The sequence below is a fragment of the Salmo salar genome, chromosome ssa15, assembly GCF_905237065.1.
Source record: "Salmo salar chromosome ssa15, Ssal_v3.1, whole genome shotgun sequence".
Lineage (NCBI taxonomy): Eukaryota > Metazoa > Chordata > Actinopteri > Salmoniformes > Salmonidae > Salmo > Salmo salar.
The window spans coordinates 78,289,917-78,316,353 of NC_059456.1; the positions used below are offsets into that span (position 1 = coordinate 78,289,917).

Sequence of the window (26,437 nt, forward strand, 5' to 3'; positions counted from 1 at the left end):
ACACCTACAGTAGCCAGGCTATAAAGTGTCTATTGTCCTGCTAATCAGGCTACAAGTATTTGAAAACCAGTTTTCAAAATGCCACCAGCTGTCCATCACTACTGTAAATAAAAACACAGCATCTTGTTTACATTCATTATTGTAACCACAATGTCACAAATAATTTGTATCTACCTTTCCAATTACTTTTAGAGTTTGAGATTAATTTGATTAATATTATGGTGTTTCTATTCCAAGAAAAAATAAAAACCCAATGGGTTTCCATTAGGATTGACTGGAAAATATGGAGCTGTACAACGTGCCGGTCGGGAGTAGGCTACAGTACTGGGCTGTTTAGCTAAAGAATCCCTGTGCCGTGCGGGCACGCGAGAGACCGGGGTTCAATTCCCTGACGGAGAGGAAAGTATCAAAATACAAAGTATCAAAATACAGAGAGGCGTTGGTAAAGGTATAGGTATATTGTCCTGCTAATATCCCATAATTGGCTATTATAATACTGTACATGTTGTCCAGGTCAGGATAACCAAAACATTTATTTATTAAAGACAATCAGAAAGAATGTTGGTACTTATTTATTTTGATCCAAAGCCATGAATGAGTTAGTCACTCAGCTTTATGTAGGTGCCGCTATATGACTGTGCGATCAACTTGATAATATATAACATAATTTTGGAGGTTATTTAGTTTTCAAAAAAACGAAGGTGAGGGATTGTAATCTAAATAAAGGCCAAAATAATATTTGTAAAGGCCAAAACATGTATTTCTGTTTTTAGAGGGAGAGAAAAGCTGGGCCAATTGTGCGCTGCCCAATGGGTCTCCCAATCACGGTCGGATGTGATACATAATAATAATAATAATAATAATAATACTTTTTGTTGTATTATTTGTTTTGTCTTTACTGGTGGATTAAACTGAAATTGCAACCAATCACGGCCGAGTGTGATACAGCCAACCTAACTAAGAAATACATTTGACGATAGAATTCTCCCCCTACCCTCCTTCTAGGCAAGTCTATTGTCCAGCTACTGTACTGTACCTGCTAAAAGCCATAATAGTGCTGTACAACGTCACTGTGTATATTTGAAAGAGTATTTTCCAGTAAGCAACAATTTGTTTACCTTCATTAGACAACTTTGTTCCAATATTTCTGTAATTCAGTGATATTTATTCCCATAGTAATTTGTGGATCCATAACTAAATAAACATCAGCATTTTGTTGGGTTCTGAGAATATGAAATATACTTATTCATGTCACTGAGGAAAAGAGGGTAATGTATAATGTTTACATTATGTCAGGATACAGTGGGGGAAAAAATGATTTAGTCAGCCACCAATTGTGCAAGTTCTCCCACTTAAAAATATGAGAGAGGCCTGTAATGTTCGTCATAGGTACACGTCAACTATGACAGACAAAATTAGAAGAAAAAAAATCCAGAAAATCACATTGTAGGATTTTTAATGAATTTATTTGCAAATGATGGTGGAAAATAAGTATTTGGTCACCTACAAACAAGCAAGATTTCTGGCTCTCACAGACCTGTAACTTCTTCTTTAAGAGGCTCCTCCGTCCTCCACTTGTTACCTGTATTAATGGCACCTGTTTGAACTTGTTATCAGTATAAAAGACACCTGTCCACAACCTCAAACAGTCACACTCCAAACTCCACTATGGCCAAGACCAAAGAGCTGTCAAAGGACACCAGAAACAAAATTGTAGACCTGCACCAGGCTGGGAAGACTGAATCTGCAATAGGTAAGCAGCTTGGTTTGAAGAAATCAACTGTGGGAGCAATTATTAGGAAATGGAAGACATACAAGACCACTGATAATCTCCCTCGATCTGGGGCTCCACGCAAGATCTCACCCGTGGGGTCAAAATGATCACAAGAACGGTGAGCAAAAATCCCAGAACCACACGGGGGGACCTAGTGAATGACCTGCAGAGAGCTGGGACCAAAGTAACAAAGCCTACCATCAGTAACACACTATGCCACCAGGGACTCAAATCCTGCAGTGCCAGACGTGTCCCCCTGCTTAAGCCAGTACATGTCCAGGCCTGTCTGAAGTTTGCTAGAGAGCATTTGGATGATCCAGAAGAGGATTGGGAGAATGTCATATGGTCAGATGAAACCAAAATATAACTTTTTGGTAAAATCTCAAGTCGTCGTGTTTGGAGGACAAAGAATGCTGAGTTGCATCCAAAGAACACCATACCTACTGTGAAGCATGGGGGTGGAAACATCATGCTTTGGGGCTGTTTTTCTGCAAAGGGACCAGGACGACTGATCCGTGTAAAGGAAAGAATGAATGGGGCCATGTATTGTGAGATTTTGAGTGAAAACCCCCTTCCATCAGCAAGGGCATTGAAGATGAAATGTGGCTGGGTCTTTCAGCATGACAATGATCCCAAACACACCGCCCGGGCAATGAAGGAGTGGCTTCGTAAGAAGCATTTCAAGGTCCTGGAGTGGCCTAGCCAGTCTCCAGATCTCAACCCCATAGAACATTTTTGGAGGGAGTTGAAAGTCCGTGTTGCCCAGCGACAGCCCCAAAACATCACTGCTCTAGAGGAGGAATGGGCCAAAATACCAGCAACAGTGTGTGAAAACCTTGTGAAGACTTACAGAAAACGTTTGACCTGTGTCATTGCCAACAAAGTGTATATAACAAAGTATTGAGATAAACTTTTGTTATTAACCAAATACTTATTTTCCACCATAATTTGCAAATAAATTCATTAAAAATCCTACAATGTGATTTTCAGGAATTTTTTTGCTCATTTTGTCTGTCATTGTTGACGTGTACCTATGATGAAAATTACAGGCCTCTCTCGTCTTTTTAAGTGGGAGAACTTGCACAATTGGTGGCTGACTAAATACTTTTTTTCCCCACTGTATGTTATTGTTAGCCATCAGGGATCCTATGGGAGGGATCCTCTGGGAGGAGAAGAGACACAGTCTGGTACCAATCACCATGACAGCCTTGAGTTGGGGAGGAGTGAGCACTTTGGGGTAGAGGTCAGGTCAGATGAAGTGAGGAAGAACAGATATCACTAAGGTTCTGTCTAGCAACAGAGATGCATTGGCTGTTCAGATGGTAGGAGACTCAGCCGAGGAGAAAGGGTTAAATATCAGTGCTTGTGTGAAAAATTACTTTGTCTGATGTAGCTGTATTGACCCAATGGGCGAATAAACTTGGTTTAAGCTTTCCTAGTGTCCGTCGAGTTCTTACTCTGATAATTAGAACCTAACAGTTGGCGCTGCAAGCAGGGTTCACGACGATTTGCAGTCAAACAAAAGATTCCGAATCAGTCAAACAGGAGCTGGCACCAGAAATAAGGTAGTGTAGGCACAGTTCCTACACCTGTTACCACTAGTTTTGACATTTTGGGGAGATGAGAGTCGTAGGCTGAACCAATTATAGGATACGGACCTAGAAAGCCTGAGCTTATTCAGTAGTCCCATTGTATTACGACCGGTCGCAGCTTTGTGGTATATGGTTAGTCCTGGAAGGTAAGCCCGAACAGGTTGATACCTGTAAAGGGTAAGTTCTAGGGGGTAAATCCCGAGTAGGTTGGTTCCTGCTAGTACCATAAAGTATATGGTAAGTCCCGGAAGGTAAGCCCAAACAGGTTAGTACCTGTATAGGGTAAGTCCTAGGGAGTAAATCCCAAATGGGTTAGTTCATGTGACTACTATAAGTATAGGGTAAGAGTCCGGAAGGTAAGCCCAAACAGGTTGGCACCTGTATAGGGTAAGTCCTAGGGGGTAAATCCCGAGTGGATTGGTTCCTGTGAGTACTATAAGAATAGGGTGAGTTCCGGAAGGTAAGCCCGAGCAGGCTGGTACCAGCAAAGGGTAAGTCGTAGGGGGTAAGACCAGGGTGGGGTTGGTTCCCTGCTAAACCTGTAACAAGAGGGTGAAAGTCTCAGCAGCAGTGGCCATGCTGCAGTAGAGTGTGTGTGGATGGATAAAGTAACATGCTTGTGTACTAGGATGAAAAGTTGCCATTCAGGGTTAGATGAAAAGCCATAAGATATTTGAATGCTGATGGATTTGGGTGTATTTAGGTGTATTAGCAGTAGTAATAAATATAGGTTGGTTGTATGCCCTGTTGGTGTGGTGAACCATGACAGATTATGTGGAAATAGGAAGACAAGTGTGAATAATTTTGGTAATGTGTGTTATCAACAACAGTGATATTTGAGCCGCAATACTGGAATAAGACATTAGGTCATCCGTATTCTCCAGTAATACATTTGCAGAAGCTATAGAATAGGTTCTAATACAAGGTATTAAGTGCCATGACAAATTAATAGGCACAAATACCACAACTATTATCTGGGGAAGTGGGTATCGCTACCTTGGGAAAAAGTTAATAGAAGGTGTGTATTAGAGACGGGAGTGAAGAAATCTAAACACCCTGGACACCGATGTGAGAGGTTTGGGAATAATAACTATTAATATGGTGACAGACCCCGATTCTCCCTGTAAAGGGGAGCAAGAGGAGTTTAATAAAGCCATGAAGGCACTGAAAGAAGCGCATGAGCATTCTACCATTCTACCAACTTCGCACAATGACATAAAAACCTAATCAAAATCTCAATATACCAGCGTTTTGATGTCAGCATTCTATCAACAAAAAATACAAACCGATAAACCCGGAATTAGTAGAAGTACTCAGCCACAGAAAGACTGGGCACGGGAGTGCATTGATAGAAATTGCACTTTAGCTTTGATGGCAAGTTTGAAACCTGTGATCAAAACAGCAATTGTGGGGGGTTGTGGATGAAATAGAGCAAGATGTTTTGAGAGTGGAATATTATAACTCTGCTCACTTCGCAGATGTGCAAGGGGTTAATACGGCCACAGTGAAAGTCACTAACAGTGGTTTCAATGGCCAAGGTAAGACAAAGAAACATAGCGAAAACACTTCAAAGAGTAGGGAGATAGCTCCCTGTTTTAGATGTGGGACTATCCAACATTGGAAGAATGAGTGTAAAGTAGGAATGGAGCTTGCTGCATTCGAAGGAAGTGCTGCCATGCAAGCGTTAGTGGGACAGGGAACTTTAAAATAGCGGTGTATGTTCTTGGTTCGATCGATAGTGATTCATAGAGATTCCAGTTTCTATGTGAAGGAAGACGTATGAGAACATGTCTTACACAACTTATTAATAGGCCAGGGATCAAATATTGCGGATTCCTTATGATGAGAAATTGGCTAAATTTGCCACAGGAAAAAGTATGTTGGGTTGAAGAATCTAGGCGAAATGCCAGGGGGATGGATTCTAAAGAGGTAACAAATTAAAATGATCTTGCCAAACACTCCTTGCAAGCTCAGAAAACAGTTTTTTATCTCATGAGACATTTTATGTGGTTTTATTATGAAATAGATTTACATTTTATGTCGTCTTATTCTGAAATAGATTTCTAGAATGGGCGAAAGGGTGGAGGGGTAACGAAGAATTAGCAAAGGGGTTACTAAACCTAAAATGAACTTTTCATTTTTTAGTTCATGAACATTGTGGTGCGGTGGTTATGGAGAATCAAGGGGGAAAAGAGACCAGTGAATCATTGGACTCGGTGGCGACATAAAGTCGCCGTGTCTAAGGGTAGTACATGCTATATAAAGGATACATAAACGATGGTGTGGATTAAAACAAACGTTTAATGATTGGAGTAAGGACAGTGGATGTACCGTTATCATGTTTGGTTTATAATTAATACTTGTGGATTGCTAACAAAATGTACACTTTCTTTTCCAGAAGAGGAGGGGGTTTCTTTATCTCTCGTTGGAATACTTCCGGAGACTGTGGTATTAGGGGGAGCAGTTAGTGATACTCGGCAGTTTTAAGTATAAAAGTATCTGGATTACGCCATAAACTGAGTTCACAGATAAGTAAGGCCTGTTCATGTGTGTTTTTGACCTACTGTATGGTTTACCACACACACACACACACACACACACACACACACACACACACACACACACACACACACACACACACACACACACACACACACACACACCTGCATGCACACCGGCATGCACACACAATTTTCCGGTTATGCATTAGTGGTGTTGATACCATGGGATTTATTTAGTGGGGTCTTTCCAATTTGGTTTTAAATTGGGTATGCAGAAGGATTGAAATCTTTTAAATGTTTTAAAGGGTTTCTGAAGGACAGGGAAAGAAAAGGGGAAGGAAATATTTAATGGTGTCGAATGCCCTGTATCCTGACTTTCTGGTGAGGCCTGATCCATCTCACTAGAAATTATCGAAACAGGTGGGATTTAATTATAAAATGAATGAGAAACACCAGTCTCTATTCTATTTTACCATTACTTTATGAGAGACTATTATTTCCTTATGGAGTTATCAAGCGTTGTAATTCTAAGTTGATTGGTTATTCGAATTAGTTTATTTTTTATTTAACATGTTGTTTTTGAATCACGATGTGAATCATGTGTCCGAAGGGAAAATGACCAGTTCCCTGGGGCCCTGGTCTTTGGGTAAATATACAAATGTATTTTGTTCAGTCTGCAAATAGAAGGAAAAATATATGTTAATAAGGGATGACAGTTACTCCAAATGGATTGTGATATGTGTATTGCTGATGTCATTTTTGTCTTTGTTTTAATACAAATTTCACCAGATTGGGTCCACTGGATTGTGGGTAAGAGCGCTAACTTCCTGATCTGGTAACTCTTCCGAGAGGTTGCCAGTAAAATATGGGAGTATGAACTAATTTTGAAAATGGTTTCAACAGTAACAGTATGTTGTTATGCTCTTTGACATTTGTCGTAGAGATAATGTTATTAAGAAATTGGGAATGTAATAATTTGTCATATTCTTCAGAAATTACTTGAAATAACTGCTGTTCTGATCTGTCTTCTCTTGGGGTTATCATGGAAGGTGATGTCAGATAGCGTCTTAATGCATGTAGGAATAACTTGGTCACAAACAGCTTTGTGTGAACCTCAAAACCCTCCCTAACCAGCTGAAGAAAGGCGTTCAATGCGACAGTGACTTTTAACACTCCTATATGAGTCCGAGTCATTAACCTGGGTACCGGTGGCAGGAGTGCACCAGAGTCCGGGGACCATGCATGTGGAGTGAGCGTGGAGAGAGATAACATACACATTTCTCTCATGTTCCTATTTGTATATTGAAAATCGTAACATTATCAAGGGCCATCAAATGTGACCGGCAAGAGTTAACATGTGCCGTTGGGAAGATGAACTGTAACGCTATCTGAAGAAGACACGATTGAATGATAAGTTCCGGGAGAAAGGGGGGGTGGGGGGGTCTACACACTGCGAACAATTTAGAGTATGCATTGAGAGTATGCATTGAGATACCAATCTTTCATTACCAGGTCACTCGCGACAGGAAAACAGGGACAAAGGAGGGCTGTAATGAGAAGAGTTATTACCGGCAATAAAAGGTTCTGTTAATAAATGTACATTCTAACCGGGATGGTGTGTGTTAGGTTGAGAAGCTTGAATTTGAGTCATACTCAAAGTAAAGTACTAAGGACTGAATTTGATTTGGATAATGTATTAAATGTTGGAGTTATGATTCGGATACAGTGAGAGTGAGTTGCTTTCAAACGGTGATGGGTGGGGGCACTGCTCAAATTTATTAGGCCTAGGGAGGCTCTAGAAGTGTCCTCCGACAGGGAGGTTATTAGGGAACTCAATGGATGGTAGCTTGGGAAAACCATGAAGTTTTTTTAATTGCTTTGGTTTTACCATGTCATCAGAATTTTTATGTTATATCGCATCAATTGTTGGATGATACGGTACAATTAATTGCATACAAGGCTCATAGTCTGTGTTTTGCGTTAACAACCAAGGATGAAAATGAAGGAGACGGCAGGGAGACCAACATCACATGGGCATAGAATGAAGCGGAAGGACGGTTCTTTCCCCAGTTTTAGTCGCATCAAGGGTGGTGTGAAATTACTAAACATGTACTTTTTTTCTCTTTCCTTTTCAAGTCAATATGTTTTTAGGTTTCGTGGAACATAAGAGTGATCATTGTTCCAGAGGAGAGACTAATGTTTATTGACTAATTGATTTGGGAATGTTGTAGTATGTTATACCTGTAGGAGAGCGTTAGGAGTAGTGACTATTGTTTTATGGGTTAGACGGAATGATATATGTGTAAATGTATCTGTAGCAGGAGACGAGGTACACATGAGGCCTGTGGTTGAGAAAGAATGTTTACATAGGGCTGTTAAGTGGGATGGAATGTGACTGCGGTGGAGATCTGTGGGGGCTTATAAATTAAGGTTGTGGTGGTAGAATGATATCATTCCCAGAGACTATGTTAAGTTGAAGTCGGAAGTTTACATACACTTTGATTGGAGTCATTAAAACTCATTTTTAAACCACTCCACAAATTTCTTGTTAAGGGCTAGGGGGCAGTATTGAGAATTTTGAAAAAAATATGTGCCCATTTTTAACTGCCTCCTACCCCAACTCAGAAGCTAGAATATGCATATTATTGTTCAGGTTTGGATAGAAAACACTCTGAATTTTCTAAAACTGTTTGAATGGTGTCTGTAAGTATAACAGAACTCATATGGCAGTCAAAACCCTGAGACAAATTCTGACAGGAAGTGGATACCTGATGTGTTGAATTACCTTTAAGCCTATGCCATTGAAACACACAGGGGCTTATTAATCTTTCAGCACTTCCTATGGCTTCCACTAGATGTCACCAGTCTTTACAAAGTGTTTTGAGTCTTATACTGTGAGAACTGAACGAACAAGAGCCTTGGAACGGTGATGGCCGATTAGACTCTTGCGCGCGAGTTCATGTTGGGTACTGTCGTTCCAAAACGTTTTAAAAGAGAATGCAAACGTCCGCCTTGAATATTATTCATGTTCTGGTTAAAAAAGGCACTAATGATTTATGCTATACAACGTTTGACATGTTTGAACGAACGTAAATATTTTTTTCCCCCTCGTTCATGACGAGAAGTCCGGCTGGCATAGATCATGTGCTAACAACACGGAGCTTTTTGGACATAAATTATGAGCTTTTTCGAACAAAACTACATTTGTTATGGACCTGGGATTCCTGGAAGTGACATCTGATGAAGAGAATCAAAGGTAATGGATTATTTACATAGTATTTTCGATTTTAGATCTCTCCAACATGGCGGTTAGTCTGTATCGCAAAGCGTATTTTTCTGGGCGCAGTGCTCAGATTATTGCAAAGTGTGATTTCCCAGTAAGGTTATTTTTAAATCTGGCAATCCGGTTGCGTTCAAGAGATGTAAATCTATAATTCTTTGAATGACAATATAATATTTTACCAATGTTTTCGAATAGTAATTATTTAATTTGTTGTGCTGCTTGACTGGCGGTTATTGGAGGGAAACGATTTCCTCAACATCAACGCCATAGTAAAACGCTGTTTTTGGATATAAATATGAACTTGATAGAACAAAAAATGCATGCATTGTCTAACATAATGTCCTAGGAGTGTCATCTGATGGAGATTGTCAAAGGTTAGTGCATCATTTTAGCTGGTTTTCTGCTTTTGGTGACGCCTGTCTTTGAATTGACAAAACATTACACACAGCTATTGTCAATGTACTCTCCTAACATAATCTAACTTTATGCTTTTGCCGTAAAGCCTTTTTGAAATCGGACAACGTGGTTAGATTAAGGAGATGTTTATCTTTTAAAGGGTGTAAGATAGTTGTATGTTTGAGAAATTTGAATTATGACATTTAATTGTTTTCAAATTTGGCGGTCTTGATATTTCACCTGTTGTTGATTGGGTGTACCAGGGGTGGGACGCTTGCGTCCCACATAGCCCATAGAGGTTAACAAACTATAGTTTTGGCAAGTCGGTTAGGACATCTACTTTGTGCATGACACAAGTCACTTTTCCAAACGCCTGAAGGTTCCACATTCATCTGTACAAACAATAGTACGCAACTATAAACACCATGGGACCACACAGCCGTCATACCGCTCAGGAAGGAGATGAGATAAAAGTACTTTGGTGAGATAAAAGTACTTTGGTGCGAAAAGTGCTAATCAATCCCAGAACAACAGCAATGGACCTTGTGAAGATGCTGGAGGAAACAGGTACAAAAGTATATATATCCACAGTAAAACGAGTCCTATATCAACATAACCTGAAAGGCCGCTCCGCAAGGAAGAAGCCACTGCTCCAAAACCGCCATAAAAAAGCCAGACTACGGTTAGAAACTACACATGGGGACAAAAATCATACTTTTTGGAGAAACGTCCTCTGGTCTGATGAAACAAGAATACAACTGTTTGGCCATAATGGCCATCGTTATGTGGAAGGAAAAAGGGGGAGACTTGCAAGCCGAAGAACACCATCCCAACCATGAAGCACGGGGGTGGCAGTATCATGTTGTGGGGGTGCCCTGCCGCAGGAGGGACTGGTGCACTGCACAAAATAGATGGCATCAAGAGGAAGGAAAATGATGTGGATAAATTGAAGCAACATCTCAAGACATCAGTCAGGAAGTTAAAACTTGGTCGCAAATGGGTCTTCCAAATAAACAATGACCCCAAGCATACTTCCAAAGATGTGGCAAAATGGCTTATGGACAACAAAGTCAAGGTATTGGAGTGGCCATCACAAAGCCCTGACCTCAATCCCATAGAAAATGTGTGGGCAAAACTGAAAAAGAGTGTGCAAGCAAGGAGGCCTACAAACCTGACTCAGTTACACCAGCTCTGTCAGGAGGAATGGGCCAAAATTCACCCAACTTACTGTGGGAAGCTTGTGGAAGGCTACCCGAAACGTTTGACCCAAGTTAAACAATTTAAAGGCAATGCTACCAAATACTAATTGAGTGTATGTAAACTTCTGACCCACTTCAAATGTGATGAAAGAAATTAAAGCTGAAATAAATCATTCTCTCTACTATTATTCTGACATTTCAAATTCTTAAAATAAAGTGGTGATCCTAACTGACCTAAGACAGGGAATGTATACTAGGATTAAATGTCAGTAATTGTAAAAAACTGAGTTTAAATGTATTTGGCTAAGGTGTATGTAAACTTCCGACAAGAAATAGCTCTTAAGAGAGGGAGGACAGCTAACTGTGCACAATATAGGGACTATTATGTTAAATTGAATGTTACACATACCCAGGTCATGGTGAGAGTAGAAGAGATAGTGTTGGCATTTCAGACACTATTGTAAACTTTCAAGGAACCTGTGACTCAGAGTTTTGTTAGGTTGGATATTCTTCCAACTCATTAATCTCTTTCCCAATTTCTAACAGCCGGTGAACACTTGACAGATTCCATGCAATAGTTACTCACGGCAGTCGCTGTAGGGACAGTAATTAAAGGAGGCTATGGTAACAGCATGGAATTGGATACGGCGCAAATGAGGGAGTTTGAGGTATGCGTCATGCGCAGTGTCAGTAGTAGCAGGGGTTACTTTAGTAGCATTTTTGGGATATCAGTTTATGAGGACTCATGCCACATAGCTTGGTAGCTGGTAACTGGGAGACCGATGGGAGTACAGGGGGCTGTTATTCAAATGTCACAAATTAGTGATTTGGCCATAAAGGGGGAGTCTATGCTGTCAGGAAATGACCCATGAATTATGAATATCCTCAGGTGAAAGCAGCACATGAGGAGCAGGAGATAACCGAGTGCACGGGCTGACAAGGTCAAAATCTGGAGATTGAGTGTACATCAAGATACACCAAGTGGGGTTATTGGGACAGCGTTGGTCTGGTCCACACACAGTACTCCTTATAGCACCTGCAGCGATAAAGATCGTCATGTCTCTCCTCGGTGGGTTCACAGTTCTCACGTGAAGTGAGGTCCAGCTGCATAATGGGTGAGCTTGAAGACGCCATGACAGAGGAAGTGGAGCTAAAGAGAGAAAGAAAGACTAGATTCCACTGTAAGACACGCAGATGGGTTGGGTCTGGGAGCCACTTTAAACATCATAGTTGGGTTGGGTTAGCTGCTTTATTGGTTAAATGCATCATATCAAAGGATAGATGTTGGGGTAATTGTACTCTAAACAACATTTTGGAGGCAGTGATGTGAAAGTCTATCCAGTGCTGAGTTACCTGAAGAGGATGTAGCGTTGATTAGGGATACGCACTTGCCTATCAGGTGGCGTGCCTATCAGGTGACGTGCCTATCAGGTGACGTGCCTATCAGGTGACGTGCCTATCAGGTGACGTGCCTATCAGGTGGCGTGCCTATCAGGTGACGTGCCTATCAGATGACGTGCCTATCAGGTGACGTGCCTATCAGATGACGTGCCTATCAGGTGACGTGCCTATCAGGTGGCGTGCCTATCAGGTGACGTGCCTATCAAGTGGCAAAGAAGGTGATGGGGAGCAAAGTGAGAATGACATGGCTTGGGAACACCTCTTGGATCCTGTGGTCTGACGGGGAAGACTGGGCGAAAGCATGAGGAGGATTTTTATGGCTTTAATTTTTGCCAAACTCAGCAGAAAAGTATCCTGAAGGCATAGTAGGGCGGAGAGAGAGTGGGAATTGTCATGTTATCAAACCTTGGGTTTTCATGCATATATCATTATGCATATCTTAACACATTATTAATGCTGTTATGTCTTGTGTTATAACTCTCTTAGGGACCAGAAGGAGAACGTTGAACTGGGAGAAGTCAACAGATCCACTGGACATGTTATTATCAGTGTTCTATGAAAAATGGAAATACGAGCGTTCATGGTGTGATTATAGTCTCTGATGTTGTAAACCTCACTGTGAATGTTAATCATGTTTTATCTTTTGTTCATGTGTTGTTATCATTGTTTGTTCATTTATAAGTAATTTCTAAGATTATGTAAGTTGAACAGTAGGATACTATTGTTCAAGAGGGTGGACAGTTGGGTTCTGAGAATATGAAATATACTTATTCATGTCACTGAGGAAGAGAGGGTAATGTATAACGTTTACATTATGTCAGGATATGTTATTGTTAGCCATCAGGGATCCTATGGGAGGGATCCTCTGGGAGGAGAAGAGACACAGTCTGGTACTAATCAACATGACAGCCTTGAGATGGGGAGGAGTGAGCACTTTGGGGTATAGATAATTAGAACCTAACAGTTTTTTATAATTATTTGATTAATGAAAGCAGGTAGCCTAGTGGTTAGAAAGGTTGCTGGATTGAATCCTTGAGCTCCTGAACAAGGCAGTTAACCCACTGTTAACCCACTGTAAATAATTCTAAATAACAAACTGGCTTTATTTACAAATTAGTAACAATGTCTCACCCCGTGTTCAAAAGCATAATCAGTGCTCTAATTCCCCGCAATGAAGTGGTGACGCAGGGTACCGTACTAAACCACAAATTACCTCTATGTCCCGTAGCATAATCGCAAAACTTTTAGTTGAGCAACCATTGTATCTAATCGAATAGAATCCACAGATTGCGAGATGAAGATAAATACCTTTACTAAGAGTATTAGTATATGAGTAATTGACTGACCCGGTCTCTCCAGATCTCCCAACAGTTCTATTTCTAGGGTCAATTTTTCGATCAATGTTATGCATTTTCAGCCATTTCTGAACTTGAGACAAGAAACAGGCTACCTGAGGGCAATACCAACATAAATGGTCTATTGATTCTGTATCCCCACAACAAAATCTGCAAATTTTCGATGGTTGTATGCCCCAAATATTCATAAATGTTTTGGTAACAAGAATTCTATATAATAATTTTATCTGAAAAACATGAAGTCTTGAATCTTGCATCATTTTATATAACAACTCATACACCTTGTACCATGGAATCGGTACCTAACAAATCTCTTCCCAACTATTTTGCAATTTGTATGGAACAGCTGTCAACATCCTGGTCCTCAAATGAAACTGGCCTACTTTCTTAATAGGTAGGGATTATTTTCTTTGAATGCTTCATTTGGTCATTGGTAACATACAGTAGGAAGACCACCCCGCTGAAGGACACACAAGAAAGCCTATTGAACTTCTCAAAAACCAACCTAAGCAAGCTTAAAATGGGCCTCCAGAGTGGCGCAGTGGTCTAAGGCACTGCATCGCAGTGCTAGCTCTGCCACAAGTGATTCTGGGTTCGAGTCCAGGCTCTGTCGCAACCGGGAGACCCATGGGGCGGCGCACAATTAACCAAGCGTCGTCCGGGGTAGGGGAGGGTTTGGCCGACAGGGGTGTCCTTGTTGTGCACTAACAACTCTTGTGGCAGGCCAGGCGCAGTGCACGCTGACACAGTCGCCAGGTGTACGGTGTTTCCTCTGACACATTGGCTTCTGGGTTAAGTGGGCATTGTGTCAAGAAGCAGTGCGGCTTGGCTTGGCTTGGCTTGGCTTGGCTTGGCTTGGCTTGGCTTGGCTTGGCTTGCATGGCATGACCTTTGCCTCTCCCAAGTCTGTATGGGAGTTGCAGAGACAAGACTGTGACTACCAATTGGATACCACGAAAAAGGGGTGAAAAAAATAAGCAAGCTTAAATCCTGGGGAAATGTTCTGTGGACCAATTAAACTAAATTAGAGCTCTTTGGCAAAACAGATCACAAACCCACATTAAGCTTTCAATGTGGGGTTGCTTTGGTACGAAGGGCCTTGAACGTGTGCAAGGCATCATGAAATCACCAGTGTCCAAAAAGTGGGTCTCCATTGAAGGTTGTGGGTATTCCAGTAGGACAATGAACCCAAACACACATCAAAAGGCAGACAGAAATGTTTCAAGAAGAAACACTGGACTGTTCTAGAGTGGCCAGTGAAGAGTCCGGATCTGAATCATATCCAAAACCTATGGCAAGATCTGAAAACAGCAGTTGGTAGATGGCACCCCTCAAGCACTGAATAATTGAATAATGAATAATCACCACTTTATTTTAAGAATCTGTGTCAAACGTTTCGGGTAGCCTTCCACAAGCTTCCCACAATAAGTTGGGTGAATTTTGGCCCATTCCTCCTGACAGAGCTGATGTAACTGACTCAGGTTTGTAGGCCTCCTTGCTCGCACACGCTTTTTCAGTTTATGGCCAAACAGTTCTATTTATGTTTCATCAGACCAGAGGACGTTTCTCCAAAAAGTACGATCTTTGTCCCCATGTGCAGTTGCAAACCGTAGTCTGGCTTTTTTATGGCAGTTTTGGAGCAGTGGCTTCTTCTTTGCTGAGCGGCCTTTAAGATTATGTTGATATAGGATTCGTTTTAGTGTGGATATATATACTTTTGTACCTGTTTCCTCCAGCATCTTCACAAGGTCCATTGCTGTTGTTCTGGGATTGATTTGCACTTTTCGCTCCAAAGTACGTTCATCTCAGGAAGGAGACAGAACGCATCTCCTTCCTGAGCGGTATGACGGCTGTGTGGTCCCATGGTGTTTATACTTGCGTACTATTGTTTGTACAGATGAACGTGGTACCTTCAGGCATTCGAAATTGCTCCCAAGGATGAACCAGACATGTGGAGGTCTACAATTCTTTTTCTGAGATCTTGGCTGATTTCTTTTGATTTTCCCATGATGTCAAGCAAAGAGGCACTGAGTTTGAAGGTAGGCCTTGAAATACATCCACAGGTACACCTCCAATTGACTCAAATTATGTCAATTAGCCTATCAGAAGCTTCTAAAGCCATGACATCATTTTCTGGAATTTTCCAAGCTGTTTAAAGGCACAGTCAACTTAGTGTATGTAAACTTCTGACCCACTGGAATTGTGATACAGTGAATTATAAGTGAAATAATCTGTCTATAAACAATTGTTGGAAAAATTACTTGTGTCATGCACAAAGTAGATGTCCTAACCGACTTGCCAAAACTATAGTTTGTTAACAAGAAATTTGTGGAGTGGTTGAAAAACGAGTTTTAATGACTCCAACCTAAGTGTATGTAAACTTCCGACTTCAAATGTATATAATATTTTATAGAGGACAAAATCTGCAAGCCATGTGTGTAGCTAGCTTGCTACCTTGATTTCTGTCAGATGTGCAGGAGAACAAGGGATTACATCCTTGAGTAAATCTAAAAGGTCTAGTTCCATTAGGAAAATGAGGTCAGGTGCATTAGGTCTGGGTCTGAACACAGTCATCCAGATAGACACTCAGAGAGCAGTAGGGGACATGAGTGCAGACAAAGCAGGCACCCTAATGCACAGGCTCTGAAAAAAAGTGCCACTGTGATTTCTCTTTAACTCTGTATAGCATCTTGAGTCTTGGCCACACTCAAATCCAGAAGCCTTTTTGAGGCATTTCTAGTTAATCGTTAACCCTCTGTGCACCGGAATTCTATAATTACTAGAATGGCCATGGCTGACATTTTGACCGTTGATATTTCAATTGTATAAATATTCCATAATAAATAATGAATGCATTTATTATGTTAAAATAGGCCATAAGAAACCTCAGGACACAAAATATAAATTATAATCAGTCCGAAAATGTATTGATTGATCCAGAAGTGCATAGATTGTAAATACTAAAATAAGAAGATGGTGCTTTTTCTGACTTCACAGCTTGGAATAGCTCATTATCCCAATCCCTCTTAGACCAGCTTGAGCACATCCAAAAGTATGCTTGCCGCATCATCCTGGGCACTGCATATGTGAGGTACACCGATGCACTGGAGACACTGGCACTGCAAACACTTGAAAAGCAAAGAGAGCAGCTGTGCCTGGATTTTGCAATCTCTCTCTACAAGTCCCCCTTCCGTGACCGGTTAGTTGCTTGTCTAAGTTCCCATCCAATTCTAAAATCTGCATATGCGCATTTTCCCACCAGAGCTGTGTTTACATCAAATTGACTTGTTGCGGATAAAAGTTGTGCGTGATAACGTAGTGTACATACAACACACTTTTCACCTTAAATTTCCATGTACCGAATAGAAAGCAAGAGTTCAATGTGCTTCCATTGTGTTTTTCTACCAATGGTTTTGTTACAAAAACTGTTGCAATAAATAGCATACTTGCCCAATCTGGTTTTGGCGCATGCCCTCTAGACAACAGTTCACTGATAAAGTGGACATGGTAGGTTATATTGATGAGATATGGAAGAGCAAGATACTTTTTATTTGATAATTGCCAGCCAAGAACCGATCATCATGCCACCAGCATTCAAATAATAGCCATGATATTTATTTATTGTAGGCCTACATATGACTTATTGAAATAGTGTGCCACTTAAACAAGTTTTTAGTTGGTCCTTTCGCGGTCATTAGGTGTTTCGTAAAGGCTTTCTTACCTCCAGAGTGGGGTGGTGGGCCACAGAGTAGGACCACTCCTTGGCCCTCACGAACCCTCACTGGACTTCGACTCTGTGTCTTGAAATTCTCCAAGTCTGTTTCAGAGAGACAAAAGGAATAGGCCAAAATGATCAAGCAGTATTCTACTGAATTTATGAAGCAATGGCAATAGCCATTATTGCCATTATCTAACCAAATATTGACATAGTAATTCATCTATCATCGGTAGTGTGGAACACCATGCAGTGACTTGACATTATACAAATTGATATAGCCCCAAACACAGGTCATGTCTTTTTGTCTAATACTCCCTTTTAACAGTGAGTCATTGATTATTCTAAGGACTACAATTTCATCTTTTGGGACACAAATTTTACTATATTAATGTATCATAATTTATTATTCTAGTTCCTATCTAATATATTGAGCATCTACCTCATTGGGTTAAATGGCAGTATCCGACACCTTTGGACAACTTTGAGAGACAATAATTTCTGCCCGTGTACTTACAGAACTGTTCAATCCCAAGCACCTCCAGCATGCGGAAAGCCCTTCCTCAAGTATAAGTCACACATGAGAGATTTTAATTGAAACTATGTATTGTTATCACTTTCTGTGTTTCATTCATTACTTTCCTCATTGCACACGTTCCAGCAACAATTAAACGGCTATGAGATTGAAATAGCATGTGTATGGCAACCAATTACTTCTTGACAACCTACTCGGGAAAAAGGACAACAATCCACATGTCTGTCTTTTCTCTGCTGTTGTTGCTCTTGTAGATTTCTAAGAGCCTATACTGCAAAATAGCAAACCAAAGTAACCAATAATGAATGCCATAATCAAGAGAGAATGGAAATAGAAAGAATAATAATGTACTGTAACACCTACTTCCCCATGATTACATGAACTTAATGAGAACACTGCCTCAATTAACAGATTCATTTGAGAAGTCTGTATAATATTGGGGAATTATGTCACCATGTCTGTGTGATGCTTCAGGGACATCTGTGCCCCGCCTAAGCAAGATTTATGTGAAACACTTCTAGATCGATTCTAAGTCTTGAATACCATGAGTGATTAGTTCTGCTTTAGGAAGCTGTTTAAATTGGGAATTACAGAGCCCACTGATTTATGAAAAGTATAAAGAGGTCAGGTACAGTAATGAATGTCCTCAAGGCTATGGGATAACTTTGTTATAAAGGCCCGTTTTTCTTATTTCCCATATTCTTGAATTCCCCTTTAACCTGTAAACATACATTTAGACACTGAGATTGTTGAGGCAGTCCAATTTAAAACAATTGTGTTTCTATGTTTTATCAGGTGCACAAATATTCAGCATTTGAGAAGCATGATTAGGTGGATTTGGAAAACAACCAAATCTCAAGACGCCACCCAAATGACTTTGTTAAAGAAAGTCATTGCTATCATCAAAGTTATCTTTCCCTATCCCTGTCTCAACAACATGAAGCGAGTGTCAGGTTAGTGCTTACAATCAACTATTGGCACATTGAATTTCTAACAACATGTCCTGTGTTTTCAGAACTAATGAGGTTTAAGAACTAACTGAACACAGTATATAATTCCAAAAATGATTAACATTTCAAATAAAACTTTCTCAAAGTGAGTATTAAAATAAATATTTATTTGACCAAAAAAATCCCTGAAACTAGGTGAAATCTGTATATGAGCAGTATTTCCCAATAGCACCTACCAACATTACTACACCACCGTGAAGTGGGAAAAAACTGTCAATATTCTCATAGTGTGAAACGCAAATGAGCTGGACACACTAAAGCCAGCCATGCCTGACAAACCAAACTGTTCTGTAACCCCTGGATTATTTTGTCAAGCCTATCAAAGACATACCTCTGTGTGCTTTTTCATTGCCTAATTCAAGCTATTTTGAGTGCTTTCAGGTCCATGAAATTGGATGTGAATTAGCATTTTGTGACTTAATGCAATGAATCAGAGAAGATTGTATCAAAAGAGAATGTGAGTAGCTTTTGTTGTGGTGTGAATGAGAGCATTAACCAACAGTCATGGCTTGTCCTTCACAGTTATTTAATATTGAGTCATATTACTGTAGAAAGTACCACTCAAACCACTTTCATACCCTAAAATGTAAATGTTATGGTATACCGCTTTGAATAGTTTATATGATATAATACTGTTCCCATCTCTTCATTAATCTATGTTCTACTTATTCAAAAAATTAGCAACACACAATTTTGCAGTGAGCACTCAGACATAAGTATGATATTACAAGACTGAGACACTTTACAGCAGGGATATTCAACTCTTACCCTACGAGGTCAAGAGGCTGCTGGTTTTCTGGTCAAACTGACAATTAACTGTGCCCACCTGGTGTCCCAAGTCTAAATCTGTCCCTGATTACAACAAATGCTGTGGAACTGCCTTTGAGGTCCAGAATTGAGTTTGAGAAATGTACACTATGACATCAAAAACGTTCATTGAGAAACTCTTTACAATTGCTCTCTAGCACTGTGTGATAAATTACTGTTTAAAAATGGTATGTTTGAAATGCAGATAGCTAGAGCCCTGATATATTTTGGACAGGCCAAGACTGTGAGTGCTGTTCATTTGCCCACTCTCTGATTACTATAAAACTAAATAAGGATGTAATTTTCCCTTGAGGCGAAAGTGTGGAAGTTATGAAAGGGACTTGATAGAAACGAAGGAAGACGTTTGTTAAAAACAAGAGATAGAAATCAGATCTACTTGTGAAATGGATTGTAATGTCAGACAGACACTGGAAAACAAATATGCAAATTATGTGCAATTGTGAGGCTGAACTAAAGAAGAGATATGAAATCTGATGCACCTAAGATACAAGTGAATTGCATCCTGTGCAGTTTCTTAAATACAGTTATTTCACCATTCAATAATGAAGCACAGAGCTAAACCCTAGCGATGATCTGGAAACAACATTGCACCTGGAGCATATCATGCGCATTCTCTTGGGTACATATTAAAGGTTATTCCTGCAATATGGCAGTTACAATCTGTGGAGTAATGTTATATTTTACCACAGCAGAGTCGAGAGACTTTCAATTATAAAAATCCCAAAGAGATTACAGAATTCAATCTGCCCCTAGAACGAGTGAGATTATTCCAGTGAACACAACAGACGAGCAGAGGCTTTTAAAACATTTCACCACAGTATTGTCAGTGGAATCATCAACCTTTAAATGTTCTGATATTTTAAGCCCATATTAGATGGTGAAAGATTTTCTGCAGTTTATATGGCTCAGCCCACAGGCTGGTGGTGGATGAAGGGCTGCCATGCATCCCTAACACAATAACTCTTTGTACCTACATTTTTATTAAAAAATATACATTTGTTCAATTTCACACATGTACAAATGTGCATTAATACGCATAGTGTGAATTGGAAATGTGTTTTTTTGCATATCCCAACTCCCCCTGAGACGCCCTCAGAGAGTTGGGTCACAGCCAGGGTCATCATTGTCCAGGAGCCCTGGAGCAATTAGGGTTAAGTGCCTTGCTCAAGGGCACATTAACAGATTTTCACCTTGTCGGCTAAGGATTTGAACTAGCGACCTTTCGGGTACTGGCCCAACGCTAGTATACCTGCCACCCTATATATGTTTTTTACGGATATCTTACTAATCTTGGTAACGCTGAGCAAGCAAAATACCAATTAAAAGACCAACTTCAGTAGCCACAAGAGCTTATGTGCCTACTACTTTATATTTTAAACCAATGCTTCTCATGGTCCAACTGCATCATGTGCAACATCTACAGTGGGTTCAAAAATGATTGACACCTTTGATAAAGATGAGCAAAAGTGACTGTATAAGATACATAATTCAAATACTGAGCTACAGTATATTGTATGCGTTATCAAGGTGAGGTGTTGAAACGTACTGAAAACAGGGGTGTCAATAATTGTACACGCCCTGATCTGTTTGACCTGTTTCTTGTGTTTGTCTCCACCCCCTCCAGGTGTCGCTTATTTTCCCCATTGTATTTAACCCTGTGTTTCCTGTCTCTCTGTGCCAGTTAGTCTTTTATGTTTACAAGTCAAGCAGCATGTTTTTTCGCGTGCGCCTGCTTTCGATTTATCTTTTGCTAGTCCTCCCGGTTTTGACCCTTGCCTGTTTCTGGACTCCATTCCCGTCTGCCTTACCATTCTGCCTGCCCTGACCTCGAGCCTGCCTGCCACTCTGTACCTCCTGGACTCTGAACTGGTTTTGCCTGTCTATGACCATTCTCTTGCCTACCCCTTTTGGTTTGTTAATAAATATCAGACTCTAACCATCTGCCTCCTGTGTCTGCATCTGGATCTCGCCTTGTGCCTCGATAGTACTATACTGAACAAAAATATAAATGCAACATTCAACAATTTCAAAGACTTTACTGAGTTACGGTTCATTTAAGGAAATCATTCAATTGAAATAAATTCATTAGGCCTTAATCTATGGATTTCACATGACTGGGAAATAAGATATGCATCTGTTGGTCACAGATACAGTACCTTAAAAAAAAGGTAGGGCGTGAATCAGAAAACCAATCACTATCTGGTGTGACCACCATTCACCTCATGCAGAGCGGTTGTTGGTCCTGTTGAATGTTGTCCCACTCCTCTTCAATGGCTGTGCGAAGTTGCTGGATATTGGCGGGAACTGGAACATGCTGTCGTACATGTCGATCCAGAGCATCCCAAACAGCTTAATGGGTGACATGTCTGGTGAGTATGCAGGCCATGGAAGAACTAGGACATTTTCAGCTTCCAGGAATTGTGTACAGATCCTTGCGACATGGGGTCATTCATTATAATGCTGAAACATGAGGTGATGGTGGCGGATGAATGGCACGGCATACTCACCAGATATGCCCCACCCATTGAGAATTTTGGGATGCTCTGGATCAACATGTACGACACCGTCTTCCAGTTCCCACCTATATCCAGCAACTTCGCACAGTCATTGAAGAGGAGTGGGACAACATTCCACAGGCCACAATCAACAGCCTGATCAACTCTATGTGAAGGAGATGTGTCGTGCTGCATGAAGCAAATGGTGGTCACACCAGATACTGACTGGTTTTCTGATCCACGCGCTTACCTTTTATGTATCTGTGACTAACAGATGCATATCTGTATTCCCAGTCATGTGAAATCCATTCACTCTTAGAAAAAAAGGTGCTATCTAGAACTTAAAAGGGTTCTTCGGCTGTCCCCATAGGAGAACCCTTTGAAGAACCCTTTTTGGTTCCAGGTAGAACCAACCCTTTACACAGAGGGTTCTACATGGAATCAAAAAGGGTTCTCTTATGGGGACAGCCAAAGAACCCTTTTGGAACCCTTTTTGTAAGAGTGTAGATTAGGGCCTAATGAATTTATTTAAATTGACTGATATCCTTATATACTGTAACTGATTAAAATCTTTGAAATTGCTGTATGTTGCATTTATATTTTTGTTCAGTATATGTTACATCTTTGTTACATTACATCCTATTTTATAAAAAATCTAAGCCTCAATGAGGGCCAAAAAAGCACTCCAGGTGCTTCTGGTCTGGTCCAAGTCTTTTACAAATGACATGATACAGACTTTCAAAACAGGCTTCTCCTCAATTCATTATTCCTCTGACCCGGCACCGTTCAATCATTCTGCAGGATTAATTAAGTTATACCAAGAGCAACAAATAAGATGGATGACACATCACCGCAGATACTTGTCCTTGTCAGTTGACAAAAGCCACAGGTCCCAGGTCAGAGCCAGGCAATGGACGAGACCAATCACAGTGACATACAGTGCAGGTCAGACCTCGAAAATTGGTAGGAAATATGAATATGATACACTGCCTGGTGTAGACATTTGGTGTCAGCGGTGGGATTCATATGAATATGATATACTGCTTTGTGGGGACTCGTGACTCAAATGCACCCATTAGAAGCCAGCTAAATACCCGGGGTGCTCTCACAAGGATCATCCCTAGGTCTGCTAAAAGGAAACAAACGTCAGAATTCAATCTGGATGCACCATCTGTTCTCAGAGGTTCACGCTGTCATTTTAGATGGGATACCCGTCAGAGCAGAGGCCCTGAGTTTACCTTGCCATCAGAGATGCCGAAGACTTAAAATGTGATAGATGAAGACTGTAAAACATCAGTTATATATAGCTGCTGTCAAGGCCCCCGACAATCACACCCTCTTCATCCCAGACCTACTCTTTGGTAGAGCTGTTGCATTTAGGGCTGTTACGGTGACCGTATTACCTTCACACCGACAGTCACGAGTCATGACCGCAGTCAAATTCCACGTGACCATTGAGTCACAGTAACTAGGCTTCTCCAAAACTGCGCTCTGATGCCGCTAATGGTCATTTGTAGACTACCAAACTAACCAGTCGCCAATGGCCTGGTACTCAGCTCTCTATTGTTCCTCTAATCCCTCTGGCATCAATGCAAATGCTTGAAAATCAAAACAAACACTTCATGAGAGCTTTGGCATTCAGGGTTTGAGCGGAATAGGATCACCTGTTGCACAGCAGGAGCCGGCTGCTTATAGCTGTTTGATACATGTCATTCAAGTGTTTCTATAAGCCCATGTTGCACTATATTTCTACAGGCTATGCTATGTAATTGTGTGAGAAAACAGAGGTTTGATGGCCTCCATTAAAAAGAGAAGGATCCTATCAGTTTTCAATAGACTATATTTATTTCTCAACTTTCCTAATATTGAGCACATTGCTTCGCTTTAAGACCGGAGTAGCCTACCTGACTGGCATGAAAATGAACTGCGGGAAAAGCTTCCTCCATATGCTATTCAAGTGCATATGAATTACATGTATTTTTCCCCCTGCCCGTGTTCTGACAGGTGCATGATAATGGCCCATTCTAAATCAAAACTAATTTCACACATATATTACTTAGTATATGTAAAGACAAGGTTAAATTAAGAATAGTGTGATGGGTGAGAATATTATCACTTGTGAATGATGCCCAGCGTGTGCAGTCCAAGGCAAGAAACATGCATTTTTTTGCGACTTCTTCAAATCATAGTCGCATGCATCATGTAGCCTAGCCCATACTGTAGGCATATATGTTTTGATGAAGTTTGTATCACAACTAAAGTGGCCGAATAACTCATAGCTCATAGCATAGCCTATAGGCCTAGGACCTCTGGAACATGGTTGGAGAGCACATAGTCTAATGAAACATGTGTTCTTATAAGCCCAGTCATTGCTCAATCGACCTGTGAAAACAGACTTATGACTCGCCACTATTTAAAAAAGGATCCCATCTTTCTCGTGCTGCTATATTTATTACCAAATTAATCTGCTTTACAACCGATGTAGCTTACCTGGCATATTAAAAACGGAACCGCACGGAACCTCCATTCACTATTCGAGTGCAGGCTATGGATGAAATGTTGTTTTTGTGGGCCATTCTAAATAAAAAATGATTCCACACATATATTAGTAGACTATGAGAATATTATCAAGTGCTTGTCAAATTGTGAATGAGAGACTGTGCAAGAAACAGAGCAGAGCTCAGGCCTTTCATGCAACTTTTTTAAAATCATCATTAGTCACATCATACAGCCTTAGAATGTATTAGAAATGAAAACATACAGCCTAAGGTTTGTATCACAACTAACATTGCATAAATAACTGTAAATTAGGCATATAGAAAGGAGGACCTGTTTGAAATGAACACTCTGTTAACCGCTCAACACAGCACACTCCCTTGGAAATAATTTGGGGGAAATATCCTTTCTATTTTATTCAGCTATGTGGAATTGTATTCTTCTTACTATAAAATAATATAAAATAATGCCACGGGAATTACAAGCAAATCTTGTCTGCTAAATGAACTAGTGTAGCCCACAGCCATATAGCACAGCCAGATCAGGAACTAACATAAGGATGACTCAGAATATGCTGTTCTGTTCTTCTGAAATAGGCTACATTTTCTTCATATCACAATGTTTCTTTAGATCTACCTAATATAAATAATGGTATTATTGTGATGGTGTAGGCTATATTAAATGGATTTAATAGATTTTTTTTAAATGTAGATGTTCCAAAGGTCCGCATCAGTGGCTTGTAAACTATGCCTGGAAGCCCAGAGAGGCTAAACGTTATTATGTTAATTAACTGTCATTTACCGTGAGACCGGCAGTTATTTGCATGACAGTGACCGGCTGACAAAATGTCATGATCGCCACAGCCCTAGTTGCATCTCCTATCACACAGATGTCCCAAGCCACTGTTTAAGCTGGATTAAAGGATCAACTTAGTGACATAATCATGGTTTGCTAATGACTGATGCTTTGTGATAGAATCCACTGCCTTTTTCCTTGGACTGAGAAATATTCCAATTAAACCTTTACTGTATTAAGAGGAAAACTCACAAGCTATATGTAGACTAGCTTCTCTGCTGACGATGGTGCCGAAAGAGTTGGTTGCCAGACACTGGTAGATCCCGACGTCCTCCTCTTTGTTCAGATGGCTGATGCGTAGGTTGCCCCCAGTGAGGGCATAGCGTGACCCTGATCTAGGTACAATGAAGGAGTCATTCAGCTTCCACCTGAAAAAGCAAGAGCATTAAAAGGATAAGTTGACAAGAGAACAGTAGGGAAAGTCCACTAGCATGTACAGAATGAGCCTTATATGTGTATGAGTGATCTCATCATAATGCCTGGAAATATTACATAAAGTAAAACATTCACAAGTGTGGGCTACATATTGTAAGCACACAAAAGCAAAGACAAACTGGAACAGGTTACTAGACACAGAACACCTTAAATATGAGGAAAATATACAATCCTCAGAGTTACGGACTGACCGGTCAATCCGGGACATGTATTAAATGCAAATTGAGCTTACATGTGCTAAAAACACATCATATATGTATAGTATTTGGCTAAATGACTAGAAAACACAAATGCGCAATAAACATTGTCTATCGATGTTTTAAGCGATTTTCAATTGAATTTCAAAGTTAGAGACACCTAAAGAACGACTTTCATTCCCAACGTCTTCATATTATCGGAGGTGTGTATGATCATTTTCACAACTATCCTATTATTAGGCTGCACAAGCCCTAGTGCCACAAACACAACATACCCTATTGCCCAACTCTCGTGTTTCCTTGAAGGTTGCCCAGTTCTGGTTCATTATGCATGTGATCCATACAGTCAGATAGCATAATCACACACTTT

The 26,437-nt window shown here is 40.5% G+C and overlaps 1 protein-coding gene across 2 annotated transcripts in view; it reads right to left on the reverse strand.

The window, feature by feature from the left end:
* cntn3a.1 (contactin 3a, tandem duplicate 1) overlaps window positions 1-26,437 on the reverse strand; it is a 107,580-nt gene that overhangs the window by 49,080 nt on the left and 32,063 nt on the right. For both annotated transcript variants that reach the window (XM_014145840.2, XM_014145839.2), the window contains exons 4-5: window positions 25,628-25,803; window positions 17,223-17,318 (exon numbers count right to left, since the gene is read on the reverse strand). In XM_014145840.2, coding sequence (XP_014001315.1) covers window positions 17,223-17,318; window positions 25,628-25,803 — 272 coding nt within the window. The remainder of the gene's footprint in view (window positions 1-17,222; window positions 17,319-25,627; window positions 25,804-26,437) is intronic.